The following is a 17,258-nucleotide window of genomic DNA, read 5'->3' as shown; positions in this document are numbered from 1 at the left end:
GTTAGAAAATTGAATATATTATTAAAATTCTTCTTCTATGGTTCTATATTAAACGCCTAACTGTCTTTACATGTTAGAAAATTGAATATATTATTAAAATTCTTCTTCTATGGTTCTATATTAAACGCCTAACTGTCTTTACATGTTAGAAAATTGAATATATTATTAAAATTCTTCTTCTATGGTTCTATATAAAACACTTAACTGTCTTTACATGTTAGAAAATTGAGTATATTATTGAAATTTTTCTTCTATGGTTCTATATTAAACGCTTAACTGTATTTACATGTTAGAAAATTGAATATATTATTAAAATTCTTCTTCTATGGTTCTATATAAAACACTTAACTGTCTTTACATGTTAGAAAATTGAAGATATTATTAAAATTCTTCTTCTGTGGTTCTATATAAAACACTTAACTATCTTTACATGTTAGAAAATTGAATATATTATTAAAACTCTTCTTCTATGGTTCTATATTAAACGCTTAACTGTCTTTACATGTTAGAAAATTGAAGATATTATTAAAATTCTTCTTCTATGGTTCTATATTAAACGCTTAACTGTCTTTACATGTTAGAAAATTGAATATATTATTAAAACTCTTCTTCTATGGTTCTATATTAAACGCTTAACTGTCTTTACATGTTAGAATATTGAAGATATTATTAAAACTCTTCTTCTATGGTTATATATTAAACGCTTAACTGTCTTTACATGTTAGAATATTGAATACGTTATTAAAATTCTTCTTCTATGGTTCTATATAAAATGCTTAACTGTCTTTACATGTTAGAATATTGAATACGTTATTAAAATTCTTCTTCTATGGTTCTATATAAAACATGCTTAACTGTCTTTACATGTTAGAATATTGAATATATTATTAAAATTCTTCTTCTATGGTTCTATATTAAATGCTTAACTGTCTTTACATGTTAGAAAATTGAATATATTATTAAAATTCTTCTTCTATGGTTCTATATCAAATGCTTAACTGTCTTTACATGTTAGAATATTGAATACGTTATTAAAATTCTTCTTCTATGGTTCTATATCAAATGCTTAACTGTCTTTACATGTTAGAAAATTGAATATATTATTAGAATTCTTCTTCTTCTGTGGTTATATATCAAACAGTTAAGATGCTTTAGTATCTGACATAAAACATTATACTGTTTATTCACAGTAACGCTCCAAATGTGAAGATAGCTGGTAGAACATTCTAAATGTTAGTTTCTGTGGTTTGATATTCTGTTGTTTGGTTAGAAAATACCAGTTTCTTAACATATCAGCACTAGAATAGGCTTCACATTTTCTGAAATTATTTATAAGTTTTATTACAAGAATGCTAAATAAAGATATGGGACTGAGTTGGACAAGACGAACCCCCTGAGGCAGTTGATCTGGCTACCCCACCTATATATTATAGATACGCCACTGCAAATACCTATATAAGCCATACTGATCATTATCATATATTAATACTGAAAATTTTCCAAATCATAGTTAAACATTTTGTTTATAAAGTTCAGAAATGAATAACTGTCAAAAAACAACTTTTTTATGGCAGTTGATTCAAAGTTAAAGCTATATACAACAGAATATACATATATATATGTACACAGACACACATACAAATGTTTCAGGAGCATGATAATAAACTTTAATCACATCTGTTGATCAACATATATATACAAACTTCCAAAACCAAGCTACTATCAATAGGACGTTAACTTAACAAAAGAACTTAACACTTCAATTATTCACCATGGTGACTATTTATATAACTTAATAAAATTCCTAATCTAACAATTGCATGATCTTTCTGGAAAACCATTAACACCAGAATAATTTATTGTATTTTTTGCTACATCATACAGGTACCCAACGTCAACATCACAACACTTTAGCTGTCGTTGCTAAGCAAGGTAGGTGCCTGACTACAACACCACAACAGATGTCTTGTTATGTAAAGCAGGTGCGTAACTGCAACTTTACAATAAAAGCTGATAGAAAAGGTAAGTATCTGATATCTGAATTCATAGCAAACCTAAATAGAGAGAGAAAAAATTCAAACAGCACATCAAAAGAAGGAATAGGAAGAATTGTGAAAACACTGAAAGTACAATATGTAAAATAACTCATCACAAGAAACTTTGGATAGTGGAATTGAGGGTGGAAGATAGAGGTGGGGATAAATAATTGGCTTTTTTGTGTAGGAATAAAAGTGTAAAATGTGCAGATTTCCAATACCAACTTCCTTGAGGGCTTTAAAACTCTGAAACATTGTATCATCTTGGAAACTGTAGATCCTCCAGAAACGGAGCCGTTTAAGCTAAACACCATACCGCTGGATTATCTACAACTAACTCTTTGAGATAATTTCGTCTTGGTTGTGCAGAAATTTTCACCAGAAGAGATTTTGTAAGAGTAAAAATATTAATACAAATTTACAACCTGTAATTAAAACGAAATGAGACAGAGCCTATCAAGAAGATACAACGCTCTTAAAGCAAGAAACAAAATTCTGCCATTCCTCAGGGGTGAAAAAAAAATTGACAGGTTTACAACACAAGTTGACATGATCCATTGGTTCAGATATTATTTCTCAGTTGAGTTGCCAAGCAGCATGCAGTAAATACTCGTGAAAAAATAATATCTATTACACGAGGATACTAAATTTTACCATATAATTAATGTTCTTATCTCATATTTTAGAAATTCTTAACAAAGGATTTAACACAAAGGAAAACTTTTCCAGTACTCGTAGTGATCTAATTCCTTCGTGAAAATCCTAGAAATAGATCTAGTTTCCTCGTGTATCAAGGTTTATAAATGGGTTCTCGAGAATGTTCCAGAGATTATAATCGTTGTTGGAAGTCGCATCATGACTTGCAGTGAAGATGCGGAAGTTAAAACACACGATTCTTAAATCCAAGCAAATAAATAAAACGAAAGCGTTATGATAAAGCAGAAAATTAGAAACCATGCAGTAAACATTGCTATTCTTTATCATATAAATTAATATCAAAGTCTGAAATACGAACTATAAATGGAAATAAAAGTACACATACAGATGTTTACGGAACTAATCTGTTGTAAAACACACTGCCCCACCAGATGTATCTGGACAGCCAGTTGTTCAGCACGGGAATTCAGAGAATAAAAATATAGTATACACATCATATACGTAGATTAGTGATGCTGAAGTGTGTGAAGATGCAAAAAATAAAAACAAATCATAAATTATGCACATTTAACAGAAGAGATGATATATGGTGCTGTAAGTATGAGAAGCCTATTCGTGAAACTGTCTTAACACTCAGCCACGCGTGTTAAACATCGCATAAGAACACTAGAAACGCGATAGTACAACTTATAAAAAAAAAGTTCACAGCTGCAGAGAGCGCAACTAGAGTGACAAAAAAAATTCAATTCTTAGAACTGCGAAACATATTTTAGAACAAATCCACGGTGATCTTACTGTACAATATAATGATTTTACCTCATATTTTAGAATTTTTGAATGAAACATTTAACACACACCCAAAAAGAAAAACTTTTTCACTGCGCGTATTGATATCATTTCGTTGCGATAATTTTATAAATACAACTTTCCTCGCACATGGGTTTTCTAGTATGTTCCAGTGATTATAATCATGGTTTGAAAGTTGCTTCATCAGGACTCTTACAGAACAAGTCGACACGATAAGAATGAAGCCGTAATGGTGGAACATTGTTTGGATTAAATTAATTATTTATGGAGCACTGTGGTCGTTTTCACTAATAATCTAGTTATGCAATGTCCAAAATATTCCAATCAGCACAACAAAATCTAGAGAAAGTCCAATATGAATTGTTCCAGCAAGATAGTATAACAAAGCATGTACGACTTATGTTTGGCTTCAAAGTAATAATATTAATTTCTGGATGCGATCTGTTGATACTATACAATATCTATGAGACAACCTAAAGAGGTTAATTCGAAAAGTTACAGCTCTTTACACAACATTGCCAGATCACATCAGAGAGCTATGAGGACCTAGATGGAAGCCATACTTCGCACGATACAAGCAGTTATTAAATTCAAGGATAATATTAGTGACAACTGGAACCTACTCTCGTTCACATGTCTAGATACTTCCGACAGGGCAGTGTATATTTTAACTTTCTTCGTAAAGTAAAGTAAAAACAATTGTTTTAAATTCAAATAGTACGAGTATAAAACCACGATGAATTTAGTTTCAAAACGAAGCGACATATTTCACGTTTCTAAAACCCCAGTTTAATAAACCATCTTACTTTTCAAGCTACTTTTTACGTAAACCAAATTCTAGTTACACACATTTTCTACGATAAGGAATATAACTACAAAATAAACTGTTTCTGTAAACAAGCAAACAACAAAATAAATTAAACAAGCAACCTAAAAACACTAATAAATCTACTTACTGGGATGACCCACTGTTTATACTGTTAACACTACTGGTCAAGGAATCTCCGCTTGTCTGTTTAGATAATGGCGATTTTTGGTGTGAAACTAAAGATCCCGTGAGACTACCATTACTTCTCCTACCAGAATCTTCTGTAAAAACAAGATATATAACAGTCCATGCACAGGAACTTTGTCGTCCTTGAAATTAAACTAGAGGGGGCCTCACTAAAATATCCTGAAAAAAAACAAACAAAAAACGGCATATTTCACCAAACAAAAACTAACCCCGGATTGAATTGCACAGTCTTCTTGGATCTTTCTACATACTTGTTGATAGTGCGGAATTTCCATAAAGGGTCAGGTCAAGCAAGATAACTGGATCGGTGCGAAGTATGTCTTCTTAAAGATTTTTTTTTAATCCAAAAGTGGTATTAAGCGATGGAAGTATTCAAAAATGAAAACTTTGTTCCATATTGTTGTCGTATGATGCGATACACTAGATCTCTTCAGGCTGTATGAGTTCTTGACATGCTCCGCAGATGTCATCTAGTTGAAAATCATTCTTGGATTAAAAACAGCCTGTTCATTATGAGGTTAAACCAAAATTTAATCAGTTGCTAGGGTCAACCATATTGCCACTGGACATAACTAGAAGCTATCGTTTCTTTCCACTTTTAATAACACAGGAACCACGAGATTTCAAGATTGAAATAAACACCAACAACAGGATTCTGCAGATCACATTAGTGTGTGTTTCTTATAGCAGAGCCACATTGTACTATATGCTGTGTCCACCGAGGGGAATCGAATCCCTGATCTTAGCGTTTTAAATCCGAAGACTTACCGCTGTCCCACCGGGGGCAGATCACATAGGAACTGGCTATCTTTTTCAGCACTTCAGTTTGAACGTATTCCATTATAACCTTGATTAATTGTATTTGTGGTTCGCATCAAAATAATTATGATGCTACTAAGTGCTAGGGCAAACAAATAAAGATGAATTTAAAATATAACGCTTTCAAACCCAAAGTCATATGAATATACAGTGGCTATGGTTCTGTTTTATTGTGCAGCAGTCCTTGGAGGCGACCACAACTCAGCGGATCGTAATGTGTTTTGAAAGTTAATGGGCTGTGAAGTGTAAAAGGTTATAAGGGCTGAAAGGTGAAAGATATTGAGAAAGGAAGACTAAAAAATTGACATAATAATAAAATAAAAAATAACATGAGCAAGGAAATTTAGAAATAATTTGGTTTGAGGAATAAGCATGAAGAGAAACAAACTTAAATGGGGATGAACAGGTAGGTGTTAGCGGTAAAAAAAAAGCCCTGCTGAAGTCGTTAGATGGAAAGCAAAGAAAACTACCATCTATGATTTTCGCTGACAAGTGGTAGACTAGTGAAAATTTAAAACAATTATAGATGAGCAAAAAAAATGTATCTCGAAAAATGAATATATCTATCTACATATGTATATCTTTTAAATATGGATATATATTTATACATATGTATATCTTTTAAATATGGATATATATTTATACATATGTATATCTTTTAAATATGGATATATATTTATACATATATATATATATATTAAATGTGGTTATATCTATATACATATACATATATATCTTATAAATATGGATATATCTATATACATATACATATATATCTTATAAATATGGATATATCTATATACATATATATATATATCTTATAAATATGGCTACATCTATATACACATATATATATATTTTAAATATGGCTACATCTATATACACATATATATATATCTTTGAAATATGGATATATCTATATATACATATATATATATATATTTTAAATATGGATATATCTATATATACATATATATATTTTAAATATGGATATATCTATATATCTATATATATATATATATTTTAAATATGGATATATCTATATACATATATATCATGTATATATGTGTTTTAAGCACAAAGTTGTAGAATGGGTTATCTGTACTGTGCGTTACGCGGATATTGAACCCCGATTTTTAGCGTTATAAGCCCTAAAACTTACCGCTGAGCCATCAGGGAGTCATAGGCTCATGGCTAGATAATATAAATATTTCTCTTTGAATAAGTCAAAATAAACAGTAATACTAATAGTTCAAGTTCTAATTCGAAATGACTAGTTTTTGTCACATAATAATAATTTTCTATTAAACTGTTTTATAGTATCTCTTATTAATAAATATTTTTTCTCATGTAATTGAAAGATTTATTATTGTATTTTTTCAAAGAACTGAACTGGTGCCATGAAATTTTAAAAATTAGCAATCCTTAACTTGAACTATATTGAAAACCAGGGTAAAATTCATATTAGAAAGATTATTAGTGCAAATCGTTCCAGTTGATTACAACAAAAGAAAAGAGCTTTATATATGCAAGTTATTTAACCAGTATTTTGTTGCAGTATGTGTAAACAGTCGTTTATTTTAAGCGTTTTGATAATTTACTGGTCAAACGAAAATGTGAAATTGAAATGGTGTGTAATAAGTTCTTTTATACATTTTACTTAATTTCTAGGTACAATATTTACATATTTCTTTTTTTGTCATTTTTAGGCAAACACGTTGATGAAAATACGTGTGAAGCTATACAGACAGTTTTGAAGACATTTAATTATTTCTTTGCTTTCCACACGGCTTCAACAAGCGCTATATTACTACAGAGATCCGGCCTCCAAATAACTGACTCAGTAGGGATGGACTTACACTGGGACATCCCCAGCCAAACTGCTCTCTCCATCAGATGATACACTGCTGGGAGGATTCACCAGATGGCGACACTCTATAGGGGCAATCTCTTCGCTTCGATGCACGTTCAGAGGTGTGGTACGCTTTCGACGAAAACGTAAACGTTTTCGATGGCCTTACATGTAAGAATGTAATAATTGTATCAAATTCATTTTTATTTTTAACGAAACGCTACCAAAGATCTCTAAACATTTTAAACAACGCACTCAAAAGCCTGACTCAACCACAACACGATATTTAATAATATAGTGCAGTGAATAACACGTTAAACACGAAAGTCTAAGTTAGGCAAGGGCTCAATTACTTCTTTTGTTGTTAATTTTTATTTTGGTTTTGACAGAACATTAATGACATTTTATTGTCTTAAAATTCAAGGATGAAACAAATATAATCAAAATTATGTTATTACTTTTTTAATGAACGATCTAGACTATTTCTTCAACCTTCATCAAATTACTGATCCCGGTTTCAGGGGTTCAGAAAATACTGTTTATTTATCAAAGTCCCATATAATAAAATGCTTAAAAAATGTATTTAGAAAAACAATTTGATGCACATATAGAAACGTTCACTAAATACCAAACTAGCATAATATGTTTAGAAAACTCAATATAGATAAACATAAAACCCATCAACTGTGGTAAAACAAATCTTTCAATGTTTAGAAAACTCAATATAGATAAACATAAAACCCATCAACTGTGGTAAAACAAATCTTTCAATGTTTAGAAAACTCAATATAGATAAACATAAAACCCATCAACTGTGGTAAAACAAATATATAAAGGTCAGGTTAATCTTGAAATTTATTTGGTAATTCACTAACCTTTCATTTATGTACCAAGTTAGTGTCGTTGACGAGGAATGATTTCGTTAAAAAATGTTCATTCCATTAATAACATTAATACATATAATCAATGTTTATAGAATAAAAATATTCGGTGTCTACAAAATGTCCAAAACACCTTTTTTGCTATCACTTCTTTGTAACAGAAAAAAATATATACACTTTCAAAACACATCTTTTTTAAAACATTTTCAATATAATGAACGTAGAATAAATTAATATTTTGAATATTTCATACTTTAATTATATTACACAGTGATTGAATTCAAAGTTAGCTTAAAAAGTTGTTGTTTACTGCGTACAACACAAGTTGACAATACCCATATCCGAAAATCAATGAATGAATGAATATGTAGTTCACTAATTAGATGTTCATGCTGGGTCTTTACTTCATAACAATGAAATATATATAGTGGCTCGTTCATTACACTTGGTCTTCGTGATACACTCACTAGACCTCTAGGCCTGGTCTTCACCCTATTACACTTACTAGACCTCTAGGCCTGCCCTTCACCCTATTACACTCACTAGACCTCTAGGCCTGGTCTTCACCCTATTACACTTACTAGACCTCTAGGCCTGCCCTTCACCCTATTACACTCACTAGACCTCTAGGCCTGCCCTTCACCCTATTACACTCACTAGACCTCTAGGCCTGGTCTTCACCCTATTACACTCATTAGACCTCTAGGCCTGGTCTTCACCCTCTTACACTCACTAGACCTCTAGGCCTGGTCTTCACCCTGTTACACTCACTAGACCTCTAGGACTGGTCTTCACCCTATTACACTCACTAGACCTCTAGACCTGGTCTTCACCCTGTTACACTCACTAGACCTCTAGGACTGGTCTTCACCCTGTTACACTCACTAGACCTCTAGGACTGGTCTTCACCCTATTACACTTACTAGACCTCTAGACCTGGTCTTCACCCTATTACACTCACTAGACCTTTGGGCCTGGTCTTCACCCTATTACTCTCACTAGACCCCTAGGCCTGGTCTTCACCCTATTACACTCACTAGACCCCTAGGCCTGGTCTTCACCCTATTACACTCACTAGACCTCTAGGCATGGTCTTCACTCTATTACACTCACTAAAGCACTAAGCCTGGTCGTCACCCTATTACTCTCTATTATATATTCTTGGCAAAATCCAAAGTTCAACCATATTCTAGTATCTGAAAATATTGTACCATATTTTGTTGGCACAATTCAAAGCCAAACTATAACTAAATCTGAAACTTTTCTATCATATATTCTTGTCGGAATTCAAAGGCCAACTATAATGCATTTTTGTATGCATTTTTCTGCAAAATAAGAATAATGTTTATTTAATTAGTTTTGAATTCAATTGAATATAATTAGTCATTTCAAACTTCCACGTAAGAAAACTATCTAAAGGTGAAAAACACGATTCACTTATCACACTGTACATAATCTAAAACTCTGTCAGAGAGTGTCAAAAGAAACCTCCTTGAATCTTTCACACATAGAACAACCAGAGTGGCTGGCCCAGTAAATGTTCAGGACATTCATCCATTCCGCTACACATCTATGTCAGTTATCCAAAGTTATAACCATCAATAATATTAATTTGACAACAACATGACTTACTGGTCAACTTGAAACGTACACCAGAAAACCCCAACTTTATGCCAGCTACTTCTTCAAAACCCTTGTAAAATTTACATCATTCAAACTTTTGAAACTTTTGACTAACCTCAAAAGGACTTAAACAAAAAATGGCAAATTAGAAAGAAAATAGCATTAATATCTAATACGATCCACCTAATACATATGATGGTAAATATTTCAAATATCAAATGAAAAAAAAATGAAGAAATGAAAGATCCTTGGTACTTCTTTAACATTAGAGAAATAATTCTAACAATATTTGATATTTCGATAATAGAAGCACCCGCTAGAAACTAAAATATGACAATAGTATGTGATTCCAAACATGTGATAGGATATCTTAAAAATGTTAAATATAAAGTTATACAGAGTTAAAGAACCAAATCCAGGATAAGACATTTGTTTTTACTTTTAGGATAATATTTCCACCTTCTTACTAACAATACAATTATATTTTTTTACTTTCATTTGTATCCAGAAAAAAAAAACAAACTCAAATAAAAGTACCAGATTCTGAAAATTAGGCTACCTGTAGCACTCAACTGTGACGTGCTGCTGCTTTTCTGGGAAAGTCCTACAAACTGGATGGCTTTACCTCCCTTTGTGATCTTCCCTCCACCGGTCTGTTGTAATATGTCACTCCTCTCAGTAATGGAACCAACCGCCGTGTCTGACAGGCTTCCATCACCTTTGTCATCACTTTCCCCATCAATACTCATACTCTGTACTAATGGGCCTCTTCTTCCGGGCCGAGGAGGGTGAACAGGTCCATAACCCTGCATTCTCGATGTAAACTCGCTATAACAAATGAATAATAATATAAACGTCATATATGTAATAATGGAAATAATTATGGAAACATACTTGCAATATGTGTTATACAAGAGTCATAAGCAAGAACTAATTGGAATTAGATGGTGAATTTATTAACGGCACAAAACGTAATCGGATAAAATAGAAAAGCGAATAAACTGTATAATGTACTGACAGTCTGTAACTGATTCGATTGTTTTACACAAGAGATTACACCTTGTTGATATTCAGTTTATTAAAGTACGATTGTTGAATATTGTTACAAGTGCCCTGTATTGTTGAATATTGTTACAATTTGTTTATCCGTAATCGGATAAAATAGAAAAGCGAATAAACTGTATAATGTACTGACAGTCTGTAACTGATTCGATTGTTTTACACAGAGATTACACCTTGTTGATATTCAGTTTATTAAAGTACGATTGTTGAATATTGTTACAAGTGCCCTGTATTGTTGAATATTGTTATAAGTGCCCTGTATTACTCTCCATAATCCAGTCCAGTTCTTTGATCGCCTATTAACTTTCTCAATTTTTACATAATAAGCTCATACAGTCTCAATAACATTCATATGTATACATATATATATATAATAAAAAGGTATTTTACTTCTCGAAATTTACAAACGTTGAACTAATTGAAATAAATATAATTGTTAAAAGGATAATAATCCAAATCTATTCTAAAGTCAATACATATTCTTTCTATATGTATATAAAATATCCGATATAACTAGAAAGTCAGAATATATGTGCTGTGTTTTCTTATTTTTTTAACAGTAATTTCTTTCTCAGAAAATATTATCTCACGGACTATTAAATAATTATCTGGCCGCTAGATGGCAAGTTGTGATAAAAAAACAAACAAACCTCTAACGATATCTAGCTATACCTCCACTCAAAAGTTCATCAATAATATTTACAAACCACTTCAAAATGCAGAATTTGATATTAATTTTATTCACCATTTTCTGGCAGGAAAAAAGTTAAGTAACGCTATTTTTCAGCTCACTTGTTTCTTATAAATCATAACCAATACACTTAGATATACCTCAGTGTTCGGCTACCCTTAGACTGTGTAGAGAAGGCACTGCTGAGACTAAACTTAGAAGCTGAGCTGGTTTCAGACTCGTCACTCTCCACTCCTTCTTTTTCCGGACTCGCTATTTGTCCAGCACGTGAATTCCTTTTGTCAGGTGCAGAATGGCTGCCCCTGAGGTTACTGTCACGGGCGTGGCTCCCTCTATAAGGATGAGCATGGAGCTGCTTCTCGAAAGAGTGAGTTGGAGACATTTCTCCATCGGAATATCTACCAGCTAACGAATGATGTAAAAGAAAAACCGTGAATAAAACAAATATTAAAATAGACAATACAAAGAATAAATAAAGCGGTGCTAATGAAATTAAATATAGTTGTTCAAACATTTGTTTAACAAAAAGTAAAAACTTGGAATGGTCTATTCTTTCATTGGGGTGTGTCTGTGAGCCAGACTAGTTTCGGAGAATTCCACTCTTCATCAGTGATCCTGGACACTACCACCAAATCAAGTCTTTATATTAGTGAGGTATCGAAAATCGAATTGGTATATTTAGTTGTTTTACACTCACAAAAAGTAAACCTATCATTCCAGAGGTATTGGCAAATACCTATAGAATGATAGGTTTATTTTTTGTGAGTGTAAAACACTTAAATATGCCAATTCGATGTGCTAATAAAAATTCTTTGAATGGATACGCATAGATATTTTCAAAGTAAAAGTAATGCTTGATGTTTATTCCATTGTGAAAATTAATAGTGTAACTTATTTGTTACAATTAAAAGTCCAATATATTGTATCCATGGTAACTTACCACCCGTGCGCCTGTGTATTTGAACTCTCTGCCTCAGTTGTCGTGTAGCCATATCCTCAAGATCAAGGGCTAGGTCACCACTTTTTTGAAACGTTGCTGGAGTAGGGGGTAGCTGACGTTTTTTAGGAGAAGGGGTTCCTGTTGGGATTCTCTCTACTGAATGAGTTTGATACCTTTCAGAGACGATTGTATTCCCGTGCAAGGGTGAAGAAGACCTTTTATACAACCAGAAATAAACAATAAAAACATGCATAAAGACTTGATGTTTTTATCGACTCGTATGGTTAATCGGTGAACACCCATTACAAATATGACAAAACAACAAACTTATCTAAATGGCAAATCCTAAATAGAGTTTTATCATATTTGTAAAACATAAAATTCTTTAATTCATAGTGTACAATCTTTAACTAGGTTTTATGTATCTCACAACTCCTGTCTTCACCCAGAAGGTGTTGGCTGATCATACCAATATTATAAGAAATTCTCTAAAATACTTACCGTTACATTACTTGTCACAGATAGAGAATGGTAGGCCAGAATATCACAGAAATTTATTTTAGGCCTAGTTACAACTATCACACAAACAAAAAACGCGAGCTTATGTATTTCTTATGAAATAATAAAGAGATAATGAAATCAAGGGAATAAAGGTGTATTTATTTCTACAAACTGCACCAGGCAAAGATATGTTAAACTAAAAATAAAATATAAACGGCATTTAATAAAGTATCAACTGAAATGTCGTGGTACTATTTTCTAGTGAGGATGAGTCCAGGTTTCAGTTAATTATCTCGGAATTAATACACATGTCAAATCTTTTCGATTTCTGAAATATTTAATTCTCACTCTTACTTTATGTTTATAATATTATCACTAAACGTTAAAAAACAAACTTGTCTCTGAAACATTCGTTTATAATCATTAACCATTTGCGATAAATATTCCTGTCAAATTTTTTTCAACTAATAAAGGTGACGTGCCTGCTATTTTAAACTACCGAGATACGCTAACATTCTATTACTCTTCGTATACACATTACAACACTACTCTACACATACGCGTTCTGCCAACAAAGCAGTTTTACAGGGGAATATCTTGTTCGATATTTAGATGTTATCTATGATTAACAATAAAAGCTTTCTATAGGAAAAAAACAAAATAGTTTTATTATTGTTCGTACCTGGGCTTCGAAGGCTAAATAACACAGAAAATTTGCAAAAGAAAAGCTATTAAAACTTAATTGATCGTTTTGGACGTTACTGACGACGTAGACTAGAGGATAACATAAAAACAATTAAAGCAAACGATTTACGCTTCCAATAAGCTTTTTTTAAAGAAAAAAAAGGTTACATTGTACTTAAACGAAAAACTTAGGATAAAAAATTCAAATGTTGTTGCGTTATGGTATGTTAAGTTTTATGGAAAAAGAGAATATTTTATCAACGCAAGTGATGAACAGCATAATTTAATACAAGGCCTACTTTTTCGTAACAAAACAGGTACATTGTCAGTTAACGCGGAATCCCACAAAATGATATCACCAGCACCTTTAGGGATTCATTCAGCCATTCAACGAGATAACAAGATCAAGTGGTATTAAGAACTGAGCTAATAGGTTAACCCACTATCATATTATAATAAGTTACTTTCTTTACACTCACAATGACGCATTCTTTCCCTCCTACAAGCAAGGCTCGTTCTCAGCTCGAACAAAGTTAAAATTATAGGCTATTTGGCGCCTTTTTTTCTGTGAATACCATTAGACGCGTCTTTATAAGCACTAGTTTATATCAGTACTTTACGAGATTTAATTACCCGTCCAGGTAAGTGATTAAAAAAACGTTCAAAAAATTGAACTAAAAATGCCATTCTTAGCAAACTCAATAACGTATATTTTAAATACTCAATTTATCTTAGAAACACACTCCTTTCCTTTGAAAAACAAGGTTTGCTGAAAGGTCAAAGCTGTGGATTGTTGGACACCATTTTTGTGGTATCTTAAAAGGTGTCGTCATCATCAAATAATATACAACAGCACAAAGGCAACAGAATCTGGGGGGGGGGGGACACGTGCTACCCTATTTTGACAAAGTAGCGAAATGCCATTTTAAATTTGGGAAAACAGCTTTTTGTATAACTATAACTGAAAGTTGCTGTTTAAGTTTTGAATTCAGGGGATACGATTAACGTAACAAATAAGGTGCATCCAATTGTTGATACCCCTCCCATAATTCAAACATGTTCCGTCACCTATGCATTAGCACTTACTGAGATTTGATACTCTGTACAAACAAATTCCCAACCAACAGAACAGAAGAATTAACACCTTAGATTAACTATCGTGTAACATCAATAACTACAACTTGTATACAAGAGGTTATTTTCGTTCACAACGAACACCATGAACCCCGTAATAGCTTCAATGCAATAACAAGAAAAACACATCTACAAAGTATTTATAATGCCCGAACAAATAATTCATTTTTTCTTGCATTTTTTAAAGTCACACATATGTCTTACATTACAAATGTTACTTAAAACAAGAGAGATAGAGATGAAATACGGTATTTAAAGTCACACATATGTCTTACATTACAAATGTTACCTAAAACAAGAGAGATAAAATACAGTATCTAAAGTCACACATATGTCTTACATTACAAATGTTACTTAAAACAAGAGAGATAAAATACAGTATTTAAAGTCACACATATGTCTTAGATTACAAATGTTACTTAATACAAGAGAGAGATAAATACAGCAAGTCTAAAAAAATATCTTAATGTCTTCTACTTTTGATAAAACTTATTTTCAACTTATTTAAAAATTTCATGTATATTATTGCTTTTCTTTGAAAATCACATATCGTTTTTAATCGAAACCTTTAAATATTACAAATAGCCAAGTTATGTTCTGATCAGTATACATAGTAGTATAAACCTTCGTGTACAACTCATGATGCCTGAGAACGAAAGCGATTTGCTTAAATATTTAAGTAATTATAAATTAACCACATAATCAATAGACGCGGTGCCTCATAGAATATTAAGTTGTTGTTTTTTTGCTTACTACCGCTAAAACTCTATAAATACTCTTGTATAAGTTGCACTGTGACTATAATGATTATGCGTGAACGATTAATGAGATCACTAAGATAAAATAAATAATATGTTAACTAGATGTACTTCCGCAGGGTCCTCGATAGTCTTCTCTTTTTCGAGAATAATTAAAACCAAAATTAAGAGTAACACCTATTATCATTTCTTGCTTTTGAAGTTCATATGTCATACTGTGTCGTAGCCTACAGAGTGTATAATTCTTATCGTGATTCATAACATGCGCACGTTTTACTAACGTCACGACAGCACAAATTACAACGTTAAATGTCCCGTATGTGACGTCATTTTAATGTCTACTGACTGACTGACAGACATCACACTACTGTACAGTGATGCGAGTGGTTAAAACAGGTGACCCCTCCAGGCGCCCTTCGGCTCCTTTCGGGGAAATAACAACTTCCGAATCTTTCACTTGATTTACAATGTTCAGTAAAACAGAAATAAAACAGTATTCACGTATTTTCTCATGTTTTTCTCTAATTCGAAAACCATAACATAGATAAATCAGCTTATTTGTCGCGTAAAACTACACAAAGGCCTGTATGCACTAGTCCCAAATTCTGAATTGACAGGCTAGATGGAAGGCAGGTAGTTCACAGCACTCACCGTCAACTCTTTGGCTACTCTAATCAAATGGTAATTTGATCGTTACTCTGATAGTGCATCTACGGTCCCATCTACGGAGCGCAACTTATCGGCAATGAGATGCAAACCATGAGCCCTAGAATTACAGTTCGGTACGCTAACCTTTCAGCCACACCCAACTTAGACGGATTAGTAAAATGAGAGGTTTGGAACATATAAATTAAGATATACGGTTTTGAAAGTTTCCACGGTTATACTTCAAATTTAGTAACCTTCTATTAGGTGGGGATAACGACCTTGAAGTGTACTCTACTCCCCGCCGTGAATAAGGTGGACGGTCACTGGGAATAATAGAAGGTGGTCGCCCTCTGGTGGCAGAGGGAATAGAGTCCTCTCCTCTGTAATGTTCGTCCCACTGGTGGTCATATCGGAGCTCCTCCCAAGGAGATGCTATAGTAATAAAAGTAAACGTAATGGTTAAAACTTACAGACAATACTTGTGAATGTTATCAAACGTGGTATCTTAAAACATTTACTGGTGTTTGTCCACTTGAAACGGACAATTATTTACGACAAAAATTACACCTATTTTAATGCATACCTTAAGCGGATTGCTGACATATATATTACAATTTTTACATAATAAACTTAACTAGAAATAATTCTAACTCGTTTTTTTTTCTTTGTGACTTTTATTGCCCCGTTAATCAAACGTTAAGGTTCACATTTTTTTCAACAAAACAGACACTTTTATGTTGTTTGTTTGTAATTAAGCACAAAGCTACACAATGGGTTATCTGTGCTCTGCCCACCACGGGTATCGAAACCCGGACTCTAGCGTTTTTTTTAATGTAATAAAGTTTACGTTTCCGAATACAAGTATTTTACACAGGTTACGCTACAACGTTTACTATTCACAGCTTATTAGATACAACAGAATTTGTTCAACATTACAAAATTTCGTGGACAGAGCTAACAAACTCACTCTCATTAGGCTCGGCATGGCCAGGTGGTTAGGGCGCTCGATTCGCAATCTGCGGGTCGCGGGTTCGAATCCCCGTCACACCAAACATGCTCGCCCTTTCAGCCGTGGGCGCGTTATAATGTGACGGTCAATCCCACTATTCGTTGGTAACAGAGTAGCCTAAGAGTTGGCGGTGGGTGGTGA

General features: G+C 32.7%; 1 protein-coding gene across 1 annotated transcript in view; it reads right to left on the bottom strand.

The window, feature by feature from the left end:
• Positions 1–17,258, bottom strand: part of LOC106457463 (regulating synaptic membrane exocytosis protein 2-like) — a gene marked incomplete at its 5' end in the record, with an annotated part of 64,042 nt that overhangs the window by 3,952 nt on the left and 42,832 nt on the right. The window contains 5 exons of the mRNA XM_022383417.1: positions 7,194–7,350; positions 10,250–10,518; positions 11,584–11,848; positions 12,384–12,598; positions 16,363–16,540. Of these exons, the coding sequence (XP_022239125.1) occupies positions 7,194–7,350; positions 10,250–10,518; positions 11,584–11,848; positions 12,384–12,598; positions 16,363–16,540 (1,084 nt within the window). The remainder of the gene's footprint in view (positions 1–7,193; positions 7,351–10,249; positions 10,519–11,583; positions 11,849–12,383; positions 12,599–16,362; positions 16,541–17,258) is intronic.

The sequence above is a fragment of the Limulus polyphemus genome, unplaced genomic scaffold (assembly GCF_000517525.1).
Source record: "Limulus polyphemus unplaced genomic scaffold, Limulus_polyphemus-2.1.2 Scaffold335, whole genome shotgun sequence".
Taxonomy (NCBI): domain Eukaryota; kingdom Metazoa; phylum Arthropoda; class Merostomata; order Xiphosura; family Limulidae; genus Limulus; species Limulus polyphemus.
This window is presented reverse-complemented; position numbering and strand designations above follow the sequence as displayed.